The following is a 14449-nucleotide window of genomic DNA, read 5'->3' on the forward strand; positions in this document are numbered from 1 at the left end:
AGCATACAGAAATGGTTAGCATACAATTATTTCTTTACATACATATACAATGTATTACAATATTAAGGAAAAGTACAGTAACTTAAAATTCTTTTGTAAATACAGTATCATAAGAACAACTAGTATATCTCATGACTAACAGATGTCACAAGGCATAGCTCAACCATGTAATTATCAAAATACAGCAAACATGAAACTGAACTTAAAATCGAATTATAACCAGTAATAATTTAAGGAATCCACTGCATTTTATTTTCCTTAACAGTTTCTGTAGGGCAAGTTTATCCTGCAAAAAAAACACGTCCTCTCAATTTGAATATGATAACTGATCCCCAAAACAGTTTACAATGAATTTGAACTTCTTTTCTTTTAATAATGTGTCAAAAACACCAAATATGTTCAAAGGCTCTATCATGAGCCATAGCTGCTACTTCAGGGAATCCAAATGAGATTTTTTATGCAGAAAAACACGAGTCAAAGAATGAGCCGCTTTAAAAAAGACACTATTGAATTTGGATTTATTTTAAGACAATGTTCTAACTTGACATTTAAAGTACAAGCAAATACTGCGGTAAGAGGGTTACAAACTAAAAAATTCAATTTAAAATGTTCACATCCTGTTCAAAACCTTCTAAATCTTTGAACCGCAGCAGCAAGAATACAACAGGGAATGCGAGGTTGCCCCAAAGTCAGTCACCCTTTTCTACATGTGCTAATAAGTTTGATTTTGGAAGGACAATGTGTACATTCCCCAGACAGGCAGAGTGTGTGTGAAACACGCTAGTCCATGCTGTGCTACTCAGTGAGCTTCAGTGGGGACAGGACAAGCTGAAAATGGCTCTCATCTGTCTTCTGGTGCTCCTGACAGGGCTTTAACTCCTTCACAGCCTTCACATGGAAGGGAGAGGTTTGGTAATCAAACCCAGGAAGTAGCTCCACAAATTGTTACCTAGGCTGCGTTTTAAAGAAAACCTACATAAGCCTATATAAAATGGTCTTAGGAACAGTTGTTTCATGTGAAGAGAAAAAAGAAAAGATAATTTGAATGTCCCTAAACATATAAAACACTCCACCTGAAAGGAAATTTCTAAAAGAACAACTTTGATAGAAATCCTTTTTCTTGGTTAAAAGGCAGAGATACCTTCTGGTAAAATAGAGTATTAAAAATGTCTTCTTAAAAAAACAGACTATACCTAAACTATAGCTTCTCCGTGTTGGCAAAAACCCTATGTAAAGGTACATATATTCATTATTACACGGTAGGACTTCATTATAGTACTTTTTGTCTCAATACTGCAGTGTTAAAAAAAAAAAAATCCGAATGTCCCCTAAGGAGTTAAAACAGGAATAGTGTATTTTCATGCATCTCCTGTTTTGACAGATGAAAAATGTCAACTGTCCTGTTTTTATTTTCAAGCTTTTGCACTATTCATCTGGTTCATTAGTGCATCTCGATGTGCCCCTGACAGCTGCTCGCCCTCTCCTCCCAGCAGCTGAATTTTTCAGGCTAATTTGATCCTCCACACTGAGACGATCGCTAGAATGATTGACTTGCTCCCTGACCTCCAGGGTCTGACTTTCCTGATTAGTATTCTGGGGGTGTCGGAGGGACAAAAGCCCACTGTCTGTCTTCAGGGCTGGTGGCAGCTCTCTTTTTTTTTGAACTGTAAGCCACCAACCTACAACCCTGTAAGGATGCAATTGCTGCACCGAACAATAAAGGAAATGTGTAAAACCTACTTTTCCATGTAAAGGTCCGTGTAGCAAAAGCACAGCATCTTGATTTTAATTAGTAAAGTCTACTTTGTTGCATATCAATTAAAACTGTACTGCTGTTTTTTTTTTTTTTTAGGTTTCAAGAATATTTGAAAGTCTAATTTTCTGAGTTTAAAATACAATTTCAAAAAAGGATTCCTATGACTTCATTGTTAACAGTAAACTCTTAGTGGGATATAATATGTCTAAGTTATGTTACGGCCAGTTTTTTTTTTTTTTTTTTTTTTAAGTAAAATCACTGGATATTTCATTAACATTATATTAAAACACAACTGAAAGGAGATATAACATAAAGGTAAATTAAATCTTTGGAAAAAGTCTAGTTCTTCCTAATGACTTGCAGGGAGAAATCAAGAAAATCCACTGAGATGAAAACTAACACCAAGGTACATACTTAACTCAAAACCATCTACAACATATACACATGAATGTAGGGGTATCCAAAGAAATCATTTTTATTTTGGAAATCATTTTAAGTAGATAGAAAACAGGACACTGCCCCTAAAAGGCAAATTCAAAATGTGAAGAATTATTTCAGTTTTGATGTGCAAGTCTGCTGTTCCTAAAGGAATTATGGGAACTTCCCCAAAACACTTAGGACCTCAACGGGACTTTTTGGTTTTCGTTGTTGAATTTAATCTCATTAATTAAAACCAATTTGCTGTTTAGTTTTAGGTGGTTAAAGGAAGAAAAAAATGTTCCTTTTATAATATTAGATTATGTTCTGAAGGAGTGTAAGGCTACCTAAAAAGACATAGAACATTTTAAAATGTACAAAGTGACTAAATTAAACATAACAGGTTAATATAATCAGATTAGTTCTTTTCAACATTATACCAAATCATAAAAGAAAATATAAATCTCTTGTAATCTCATGTACATATAAAACACATATTTTGCTACATCACTAATTCATAATTTTTCATAATGAAAAAATTATCCTAGTTTATTTAAGAACATTTAAAAATTCTTTTTTGTGAACAAAATAATAATTATTCTTAGCAGTAAGGAAAAACTAACAATCTTCTTAGGTTCTTTAAATTAAGGAAATTTTAATCTGTAATCCGTAAAATTATAAACATGACACTTCTAAAAAACACTCCTGATGCTCCTCTTCCAATTAACGGTGGGTTAATTAACACTGATGACTTCATCATATATTTCATTTAAGTCAGAAGGACAAGAAGCTCAAAATTTAGAGTAAGAAAACAGTTGCAGTATTTTATTGGTTTCTATCTATCCACTTCAGAGTTGCTCTGTATACATTAAAACATAAAAATGATTCCAGATATTATTTTCCTTTATTTTACTTTAAAAGAGGTACTCAGATGCAGACTAAATTGTAATTAACAGCTTTGATTCCAAGTTTATATTTCAAGACACTGCTATTCAATTAAAAAATAAAATTACAGAAGTCACAAAATTGAGACACTCTTTGGTAACATGACCCTATGACATGGATATAAAATGTGTTTGTAATATACTTCCCGCTATTCATCCAAATTATCGCACTGCAATATTTGCTAGTCCATCTTACTTGGATAGATTATCACCAGTACAACAGGAGAGAGAGTATTTTGCTGAGTTTTACCAATATAAATTATTACTCAGGAAAACTAAATAAAGTAATAACCTTGAAGGATTATCCGTTCAAATACTATTTTAAAGTTGAATTATACCTATACAAAAGTGAAATAAAATACTGATAAAGATATTTACTGTGCTTTCATATTTTAACTCCATTCCATTCATTAGCTCTCTCTTGCAATGCCTGGATAAGCATGTTTTTATAGCTATCTAAATGTAAATTTTATAAATGTGATATGTAGAAAAGCTTTATGTTAACATAAGAGTTAATACTTGAAAAATAAATTTTCATTAGAAGCATACAATTTTAAAAATATATTAGAGGAAGTAAATGTGAAGCAATGGATGAGGACTAAAACTCCATGATAAAAAGGATTTAAAAACCCAATGAATTGATTCTTCATAATCAAAAAGCTAATCCTTAAGTATCATCCAGAAAAAAATAAGTATATACTATAAGGGCCCTGGAAATATACTGCAGTGAGTAAAAATACATCACTATATGGGATGTGTCAACACTACCTACCTCATAGAGTAGGCAGCCAAGAGACCAGATGTCAGATTTGAAGTTGTATCCATTTTCATGTATTCGCTCTGGAGACATGTAATAAGGTGTACCCACTGCAAAAAAAAAAAAAAAAAACAGAGCATAAAAATGAAGATGCAGATGTGGTAAGAAATTACACATAAAATTCTCGATTAAAGAATGGCACCAAAATAATTCATTAGGATCAGAAAATTGTTTTTAAGGTATTCAAAACTTTTAGATTTCTTCTCTACTCTCCCACCCTTATGGAATTAAACAGCACATTAATATCTATACTGTATTAAAAATCATTTGATGAGTAAAGCTTTATTTCCTTTTGATCAGTCCAGAAAGCAGAACTGGAAAAAAAAAAAAAAAGAGAGACAAATTCTAACAAGAAGGCCTACTCAAGTGATTCACACTGCCTTTATTTTTTTTAAAATATGGCTTACACATGTCAAGTAATTAAACAATATAATGTGTAAAAATAAACAGTAATACATAACAATTTAATAGAGCATGTATTAATAAATCAGACTTAGAAACCTGTACAGAAAGATCCCTTAGATCATACTCTTGGCTCTCAAGATTACAAGTGATGCAACTGTTAACCTTCTGTGCCTTAGTTTCTCCCACTTTAGAGAGAATATAACAAACTTTTGTGCATCAAAGGACTACATAATAACATAAAGGAAATGTTATTGACATCTCTGCAAAATGTGAGTTACTGCTACTACTGAGACCTTTCTAGAGATAAGATGCTCTAGATAATTTTTTATTTTGTCTTTAGATGTGCTGATATTTTTCTCTTTTAAAAATGACTTCTTTAGAAAAAGTGAATATTTATTAAACATTTTAGGATAACAAAGGCATACACATTAAACATTCAAGTGACTTTCAAAGTGAGTATCTTAAATTTCAAACTTAGATGATGGCTATTATTTCCCCATCATTAGCCTAAGGCTTATTCCCAAACAGGAAATCAAAGTTTGAGAATGATATTTGGAACTTTACTTGCTTAAGGCAAGAACTACCAAAACATACACAGCTGCTCACAGAGAAAAGGGTATTTTTCATTTTCTATTATTTTTCAGTATTCCTCAGGTATTTACTGCAAATCTTAACGAACCTGTAATTGACAACACTGAAAACAAGTCTTTAGTTAGATACAAAACGAAGAGTCACACCAATAACAAAAGAACTTTCCCCAAAGGCAGGAGTCAGTCTTCCAAAAGAATGAAGTTCCAACCTAGCGGTTGTGTGTGGAAATCTACTAAAGGTGAAAACATCACCAACTGTGTGTCCAAGAAATCCTATCTATTTCAGAACCCAATTTCACCAATAATAGATAGTCCTCGTCAGAATGGATTTAGAGAAGTATTTATGAACATGAAGAACTAAAAAAAAACAAAGTATGCAAAGAATAAAAGAAATTGAAATTAAACTATGAACTACTCAAATATGAAAATGAGAAAAACTTTAAGAAATGCTTTAACAGTAACATTTACTTTGAAGTCAGACAGGTACATTTGTGAACTTCCGTCAGAAAAGCAAAGAAACCTTTAGAAACAACAAGGTTGAAAGAATCTGTATTGTGGCTGGGTAAGGTAAACATAAATACAAGCTATCTCCCTGGGAGTTTTAACCACTTTCATTTACAGTTTGCATACGCAGCCCTGATTACGGGAAATATCTGCACACTCTCTCCACTTCAGGAAGGATGGCAGGCACGGCTGGAACAGTAAACGGGCTCTGGTTTCAGGACATAAAGCAAGTGCCTGGCAGCGAGGAACATGCGGAGCGGCTTTGCGGAATCCACAGGGGCAGCGGAAAACACTGAGCCTTGAAGGTTCAGAGTTTACCAAAAGCAAAGGTAATTTTAAGCAGTAGCTCTGGGAAACCTGCTGATACGTTTGGGGTTTGATATGAGTGTGAAAGCTTGATGATAGGGAAAAAGAAGAACAAACGCTAACATTTTACAGAGATCAGCCCCAGCATAACACCTTAACTGCAACACACTCTGAACTCACTGACGACCCCCAAGCAAAGGAAGCAGAGAAAAAGAATGATTAGGAATTGCCCTAAACTTAAAAGGTAAAGAAAAAAACAAATTAATGTATGAAAAAGCCTGTTCTCGTAAGCTACTGTAGGTCATTACAGAAAGTGACCTAGTCAGCTAGCTCTGCTACTTTAAACTCAGACACTGATTCTTCCTCATAATGAACAAACTTCTTTATACTAAATATGCATATTTTCATATTTAAACTGCATATATATCTTGCATATATCTATAATAAAACATAAATCTAAGTATGCTACTCACCTCTTTGATGGGCATATTTCCAAAAGAGTCATTGTTTAAGCCGAAAGAGGAGTAACTTTATATTCTGCATTAAAATTAGTAATTGAATAAAGTCATAATTAACTGCTTAGCACAGGTGTACTGGAAGGTTCTACCGCCTCCCTCTTGCACGCTCCCTAAAGTGCACCTCCGTTCTGGACAGGGGCTCTTCCGCTGACTGACACTGAGCAGAGAGACAGACAGGTTCAGCCCCGTCACGTAAACTGATTCATCCTCACTCCTCTCTACCTAGGAAAAAGGCCTAAAAGTTTAACTGCTCAGGAAATCTGAAATACATTTAAATGTAGGGATATGTTCTCAACGTTTCAAAATGAATGGATATGTATTTCCTAAAAACCTTTTTTTTTTTTCTTAAAATCCATGACAGCTGTGTCTATTATTACTGCAGCCTCAAGAATGTTGTGACTTCTTTTAACAGCTGTACAAGAAAAGGGAGAGTGTGGAATGATATGATTAGATGTTAAAACAATTGTGCAAACTACTATGTACTGAGAAGTGTGAAGAATGCAGGATGGAGAATTTCACTAATCTTTCGGGAGTTTATGATCGTAGGTAACAGTGGGAACACCTTATGTCCTTCTGAACCTCCTGACATGAGTAAAAGTAGAGTAGGAAATGGATGATAACATTATAAACAGCGAGGGAAGGTGAACATTAGGAGAAAATTCTAAACTACGGGAAATTCTGTCGCGCCTTTCTTTAATCTACATCAATATTACATTCTAATGTCCAAAGGGAGTCATTCAAATGTAAAAAACCTCTTCATTACATTCATTAACTTACCCTAGCTATATGAGAAAAGTCTGTACATGTTATATGCTTTCTAAGCAATAAATACATTTTAAAATTTATCCTGGATAAAAAGAAAGCCCATTTTTGAAAGTTCTAGATATGTTCTAAGAGCGCCAATAAATCCTGCTACAATACTGCTCACTATGGAAGGTGTGACTAATCTATAACTTTCATTTCAACAGAACACGTTATATACAGAAGCTTTTCAACAGTTTAGCTAAAAATTTAGTACTACAATCTGCAAAGACTTGGAATGAGAAAAGAAATAATACAACTACTGAAGCATCTTTTTATATGGTTAGGTTTTGGTTTGCTATTGTTTTGGTTTTTAGACCAGAGAGAGGCACCACAAAACTAGTCCAGTGTTAGGAAATCTGTTTCCCATCTCAGCTTTGCCACTAACTAGGCACTAACTAGCTGGGACCGCTTAACTTCTCTCTTTATTACTTTCCTCACCTGTAATACAAAGTGATGGGAAGGAGGAGATGATCTCTGAGATCCTTTGCTCTAAAATTCACTGGTAAAAAAAATCTATAAAAATCCATACGGAAAATGAAATGGGGAAAAAAAATCATATACTCCCTTTTTAAACTATTACCTAGGAAAGCTGAATGAGAGTATTTTAAGTCAGAGAGTACAAACAAGAAATGTTGCTTCTTTCTCTGAGAATTAGAGGAAACTGCAGAAAAAAAAAGCTTCGAACATTCCTTGTTGGGAAAATTAAAAGGAGACAAGTTATTCATACCACAGTTTGATTAAAAATAACCACAACAACTTCAGGGAATAGGAACCAATTTTCATTCTTTCCTTCACACTTCTAATTCAACCCAGAAATTACGTTGGCAGACTTAATAGAGACCAGATTTATTTCATCATAGGCGTATTACTCAAGGTTAATACAGAATAGTTGGGTGGTAGATCAATACTTCTGTAAAAGACATTTATAAAATAAAAGCTGTCATCTTTTAAGTGTGAATGATAATTTTAAAGAGCTTTAGTAATGCTGAGGAAAAAATGCAGCTGATTTTATTATTGTTGTTATTCTGTTCCAGGCACTGTGTTAGATGCATTACATGCACCTTCTTGTTCAACTGTAACAAATGTCATCAGGCCCCTATCGTACGGCAAAGGAGCCCTGATATCAAAGTGGTTAAGCACTTGGCTGCTAACCAAAAGGTGGGAGGTGTGAACCCAACAGCCGCTCCACAGGAGAAAGACGTGGCAGTCTGCTTTCATAAAAGATTACAGCCTTGGAAATCCTATGAGACAGTTCTACTCTGTCCTATAGGGTCACACTCAGAATTGACTTGACGGCAACAGGTTACCATATGGCAGGCACTGCCCTAGGTAACCCTGGACAGAGAGGCGTAAACAGGACAAAGTGCTTGGTCTGATGGGTCTAGTGAAACAGAGACTCTCATACCATAGCCTTAGGAGATGCTACTACTATTATTCTGTTTTAGAGAGGAGGCACAGAAAGGTCAAGAAATTTGTAAAAGTAAGGTGGACCTGGAATTCAAACCCAGGTAATCTCCAGCCCTGGCTTTTAAACGGATGGTTATTTCATGAAAACTGGCCACTGTGAGATATGACTGAAAAATACACTGTTTATATTTTCCAAATTAAGCAGCAGAGAAATCTTCTGAAAGTTGCATCATGTGCATATGACAAGCCAGGTACAAAGGTCCAGGTTCAACTGGCGACATCTGAACATCACACTACTCTGTAGCCTCTCTGATTGTTTCAAATAAAGGCTCGTTACGTTGGCTGAGAGGTTCAATGTGCACAGTTTAAAATTAGATAATAGGTTCTTCCCCGAGCAATGACTGAAGCCAAGAAAGGACTGAAAGTTAAAAATAAATCAGTGAAAACATCCTATAATACTGACTGAACATATCCTGTATTTACAGCTCCAAGCCACTTTGAAATATGAAGGGGTAGAAGCCAAAGAAAAAGCCATTGAGAGGTGCTGCGAAGGGGTGTGCGAAAAACAAGCGTGTGTGACCACGGGTGGCAGCAGGCACCCAAAACGAAACTATATTAATGCCTGGTTCAAGAACACTAATCTTCTAAGTTGAAATCAGAGGATGTATCATATTTGGCAATAGTGTGGGGAGCATGAACTGTATTACTCAAAAGACTCCGAAATTTTGATATCCAGCTTGAATGACGGCCGTGCATTTTCTCTGCTGGCGGGATCACAAAATCAGAGACCCATTTGTCTCACTGTGAGAGGTAAGGAGGAGTTCAAGCAATCCTCAATGAAAAACAAAACAAAACTAACATAATTTTCCACCAAGGGGTTTCAAATATTTGTTTAGCACAAGGATCAATATCAGAAAGTTCCAGTTAGCGTGTGTGTGCGCGTGTGCATGTTTAATCCATTCTATTTTCAGAATGTGCTACAAGCACTGTCACAACTACACTCACACACGTGCATGCAAAATAGGAGAATTCCCCACCTTTCCTCTTCTAGGGGACATAATAAAAGCAGGTAAAATGCCATATTGAAACATTCTTAGTAAACTGACTCTTCTCATTTGCTTTTCTCCTTTCACTAAAGCAACTGGTCGGACAGGGAACACCTGGCTGCACATGAATGGCTACTGTTTGGGTGTAAACGGATTTTCTTGAATAGGAGAATTACTTATACCTTTTGAGTATGTAATATGGACAGATTTGGGTGGATCCATTTTTCTAAGTAGGTTTTGTTAACACTGCTTTTTATCCCTTCCTCTATTCTAGTCCCTGAAGAAGCATGCTGCTCAGAAGCATGACGGGCAAAAGGAGAAAAGCCTCTTCAGGATTACATAATTTCTGCAAATAATTTTAAAATGGGACTGCAAATAAACTAATGTTAATGAAGGGACTCATTTACAAAATTTTTATTAAGCCAAGTATAGTATGTCCTCTCTTGAAAAGTAAATGCAAATCACAGTACAATTAAAAAAAAAAAAAACCTCTATAATGGTCTATAATAAAAATGTAAAAATTTAATGTCAAAATAGCTGCTCAAAAAAGAAAGTCCTTAATTTTAGTAGTATAAACTTCTATTAAAATCTCTGACTTTAGAAAAAAGTTCAGCATACCAGCCCTTAGAGAAGGATACAGATGACTCCCTGTCAAGTCTTCCAGAAAGCTGCAGTAAGTAGGATTTCGGTCCCTGTGATCTTTGCCCCCCTGATGTTACACTTGTGTATGCCATGTTACGTGGCAAAAAGGACTTTGCAGATGTAAGGTTATGGACCTTAAAATAGGGAGATTATCCTACATTATCAAGCTGGTCCCAGTGTAATCACATGGGCCCTTAACAGTGGAAGAGGAAGGCTGAAGAGTGAAGCAGGGAGATGTGACAGAAGAGGCAAGAGAGATCTAAGCTGAAACGGACTCCACCCGCCGTGGCCGGCTTTGAGAATGGAGGAAGGGAGTCAGCAGCCAACAAGTGCAGGTGGCTTCCAGAAGCTGGGGACAGCTCGCAGCTGGCAGCAGGCAAAGACACAGTGACCTCAGTCTTATAACAGCAAAGAACTGAGTTCTGCCAACAACCTGAATAAGCAGAAAATGGATTTTCCTCTAGAGTCTCCAGAAAGCAAGGCCATCCTACAGATGCCTTGATTTTAGCCCAGCGAGAGCCATGTCAGACTTCTGACCTACAGAACTGTAAGATGTTTTAAATTTATGTTGCTTTTAAGCTACTAAATTTTTTGGTAATTTGTTAGGGCAGCAACAGAAAGCTAATACAAATGCGTTAATAACTCATGCGTTGCAAGGCAGTGTGGAGCATTGAATTCAACATCTGATGCCCTACTACATAAAAAGAACTACGTGCAGCATTAGGGAGATAAAGAGAAAAAGTATATGGGTCAAAAAATGTCTGAGCACTATGAGCTCACTAGAACATTTTGGGATGGTGTGTATATGTGCGTGTTCTGGGAGTGGGAGGGGACTGGGAGAAGCCAATACATTACCATAAGAAGAATAGTATGGTAAGTAACGCAAGAAAAAATAAATTGTCATCCAGTTAATTACAACTCATACTGACCCTATAGGACAGAGTAGAACTGCCCCATAGAGTTTCCAAGGAGCAGCTGGTGGACTGAAACCTCCGACCTTTTGGTTAGTAGACAGGCTCTTAACGCTGCGCCACCAAGGCTCCAACGCAATATATAAGGGCTAAAATAATGATCTTTTGTAATTTAAATGAGTTTCTAGCTTGGTCATTAACAGATATAACTCTAACCTGAGTAATCACACCTTCCTCAAAAAGCTGCTGAATTAGATATGCAGAATAGAAAACAACTAGTATGCTACATGGCAGTTAGTCCACAGTTAGTGCTTGAAGCTTGATTAATGATTCTTATTTTAAGTCTGCTTTAAACTGATCAAAGTAAGGACCCTATCAACAAGCAAGTCCAGCAGGGGAAACTGTACAATTATTGGTCCAGAGAAAAGTCACAAGGGATCCATAATCTAGTAAACCTTATGAATCACTCTGGATTTAAAAATAAATGAGAATTTCCCAATTTAGAAAGATGGAAATTCCCTAAGGCTACATACAACTCCCTCTTCATTCACCATTTCTCTCCATTCTCATTTAAAAAATACTAAGTGGTCATGGACAGTGTTCACATTCAGTATCTCTGCTTCTCTTCTTCGTCCTGGACACATGGGGAATTACACTCCCCACCCCCTTGAGACAGGCATTGCCATGAGACTTGTTTTGGTCAATGAAATGTGAACAGAAAGTGATCTGTGTCACATCCAAGCCGAAGGGTTTAATTAAAACCAGTGAGTGATTTCCATGCTCTCTTCCCATCACAAAATCACAAAACTGTATGTTGATAGGAAGGTGACACAAGATTGAAGCTGCCTGAAATATCTGACACCGCATGAAGGAAGGGCCGCTATTCTAGAGAGCTATACAGGTCCACAGGTGACTCTGGGTGACAAGAGACATAATGCACTTTTGTGCTAGACAACTGAGATTTTGGTGTTGCTTGTTACTGCAGCATAATCTAACCTATACTTACTGATATATATGATTAGATCCTCCTTTTACGTGTGGCCTATCTCTAAGCCCCATTTATTTCACCAGGATTTATGGAATATCTATAATGTAAAAAGCCCTCTTTTGGGCATATGGGATACATCACAGAACCAAAAACACAAAGATCCTTGTCCATGTGAAGCTTAAATTTTAGCTGGGGGAGACAGATAATAAGTAATAAGCATAATAAGTAAATTACATAGCATGTTAGAAGATGATAAGTCCTAAGGAAAAAAGAAAATGCAAAACAGAGTATCAGAAATTCTAGTGGTGGGTTGGGGTTGGGGGGCTGCATGGTAAACGGGATGATCTGAGCTTCTTGATCTGTGATGCCCAGTCCACCCACTGTACAATACTGAGGAACAGAGGAGAAAGGGTGCTTTAAAACTGCTTGTAAATTATAAAACACTATACACATATTCGCTGCTACTGTTGCTGGTGATATTCAGTAGCAGCAGAAAATTCCTCAGGGTCATTATTGTAGGAAATAAGGGTAGTTTCATACGATCTGACTAAAAATCATACTATATATTTGGAGGGTATAAAAACTGTCCTGTGTATTTTGCCATATTTTTAAATACTGAAAAGATAAAAATACTTGACCCCTGAGCAATTGTCTTTGGGTCAGAACATTTGCATTTGCTGAGAGGATACTTCAGAGTAAGTTAAACAACAGAAATGTGCCTAAAGTACATTCCACCCCTGTGACATGAGAAAAATTATACCCTGATTGCTGTATTCCCATTCACAGGTTTTGGTGAAGTTTTAGTTTTCAGTTTAGAAGATCCACTCAGAACTATCAGCGAAAGTTGCTGAACAACAGAACGGTCATGAAGAAAGACTTCAAGATCCTAGAGACCTGTTCATTTCTGATTCTTGCAGCAGCAACAGCAGTCAAGCCCAGGAGAGAGAGCAAACTATGATGATTCCATATGTAGGTTCCTAAGCAATGTAACAAAGCAAAAGAAGGTAGTTCCAGACTGAAGTAAATAACCACACACAGGGAACAGTAATAAAGTCAGAGAAAATACACAAGGTTCTGACACAATGAAAAAGTAAAATAAAACATCATATGGGAGAGTAAACCCAAACTAGAAGGCCACAGAACTGCTCACCACTACATCACTCAGGCAAACCCACTGACCTCTCTGAGCCTCAGTTGCCTCCACTCTAGACCGAAAGGTTGATGGTTCGAACCCACCAGCCACTTTGTAAAAGAAAAGTCTGGCAATCTGTTTCCATAAAGATTACAGCCTAGAAAGCCTTATGGGGCAGTTCTATTCTGTCATATAGGATCGCTGAGAGTCGGCATCGACTCAGCGGCACACAACAACATAGCTCATGTGTACCCGCAAGGATCTTAGGCAGTTAAATGATTTGCAAACTGTAAAGCGCTACCATGCACGTTACTAGTCAGCTGCAGAAGCACAGAGAGCACTGAACAACTAAAATATATGTCTTCCAACTGGAGTGAGCAGAAAGCAAACCAGGAGTATCTAAAAAGAAGATAGAAAAATGGGAATCTGCCTTTAAAGTAAAAGGAACAGCATCCTTTTCTAGACCTAGACCAGTGTTTTTCAAACTGCAGATCAGGGCCCATTAATGAGTTCTGAAATCATTTAGTGGGTTGCAACCTGCATTATTTTTAGTGAAATAAAACAAAATCGAGCAGACACCAGACTACACTGTAGTTGTTAATGGAAAACTTACATAAAACTGTTGCTGCAGTTATATTGTGGCTATGCTCCCAATATTACTGGGGGTCACTGCCAAAAAATGTGAAAGCCACTGATCTAGGCTATCAGGAAGGTTGATTCAAGGGAGAGATGTGTCCTCAGTCCTCACTATAAGTTTTAATTGTACATACATACACACATATATGTATATACAGAAACCCTGGTGGCATAGTGGTTAAGAGCTACAGCTGGTAACAAAAAGGTCAGCAGTTCAAATCTACCAGGCGCTCCCTGGAAACCCTATGGGGCAGTTCTACTCTGTCCTACAGGGTCGCTATGAGCCAGAATCAATTCAACAGCAACAAGTTTAGTCTTTTTTTTTTAATATGCGTGTGTGTGTGTGTGTATATACATATACTCACACACATACATACACATATACATATATACACATACGTATATACCATACATATATACATATATACACACACACATATATATGTATATATATATGGAGTCCTGGTGGCACAGTGGTTAAGTGTTCAGCTGCTAACCAAAATATCAGCAGTTTGAATCTACCAGTCACTTCTTGGAAACCCTATGGGGCAGTTCTACTCTGTCCTATAGGGTCACGATGAGTCGGAACTGATTTATACATATATGTGTGTGTGTATATATATATA

The 14449-nt window shown here is 36.5% G+C and overlaps 1 protein-coding gene across 13 annotated transcripts in view; it reads right to left on the minus strand.

Moving 5' to 3' along the window:
* The window catches only part of NEK7 (NIMA related kinase 7), a 98802-nt gene that overhangs the window by 23954 nt on the left and 60399 nt on the right, over nt 1-14449 (minus strand). For all 13 annotated transcript variants that reach the window (XR_010318778.1, XR_010318777.1, XR_010318776.1 and 10 more), the window contains one exon: nt 3890-3984. Coding sequence is in view for 5 of the 13 variants with exons in the window: in XM_010590188.3 (XP_010588490.1) it covers nt 3890-3984 (95 nt within the window). In the remaining 8 variants the exon portion in view is untranslated. The remainder of the gene's footprint in view (nt 1-3889; nt 3985-14449) is intronic.

The sequence above is a fragment of the Loxodonta africana genome, chromosome 20 (assembly GCF_030014295.1).
Source record: "Loxodonta africana isolate mLoxAfr1 chromosome 20, mLoxAfr1.hap2, whole genome shotgun sequence".
Classification (NCBI taxonomy): Eukaryota; Metazoa; Chordata; class Mammalia; order Proboscidea; family Elephantidae; genus Loxodonta; species Loxodonta africana.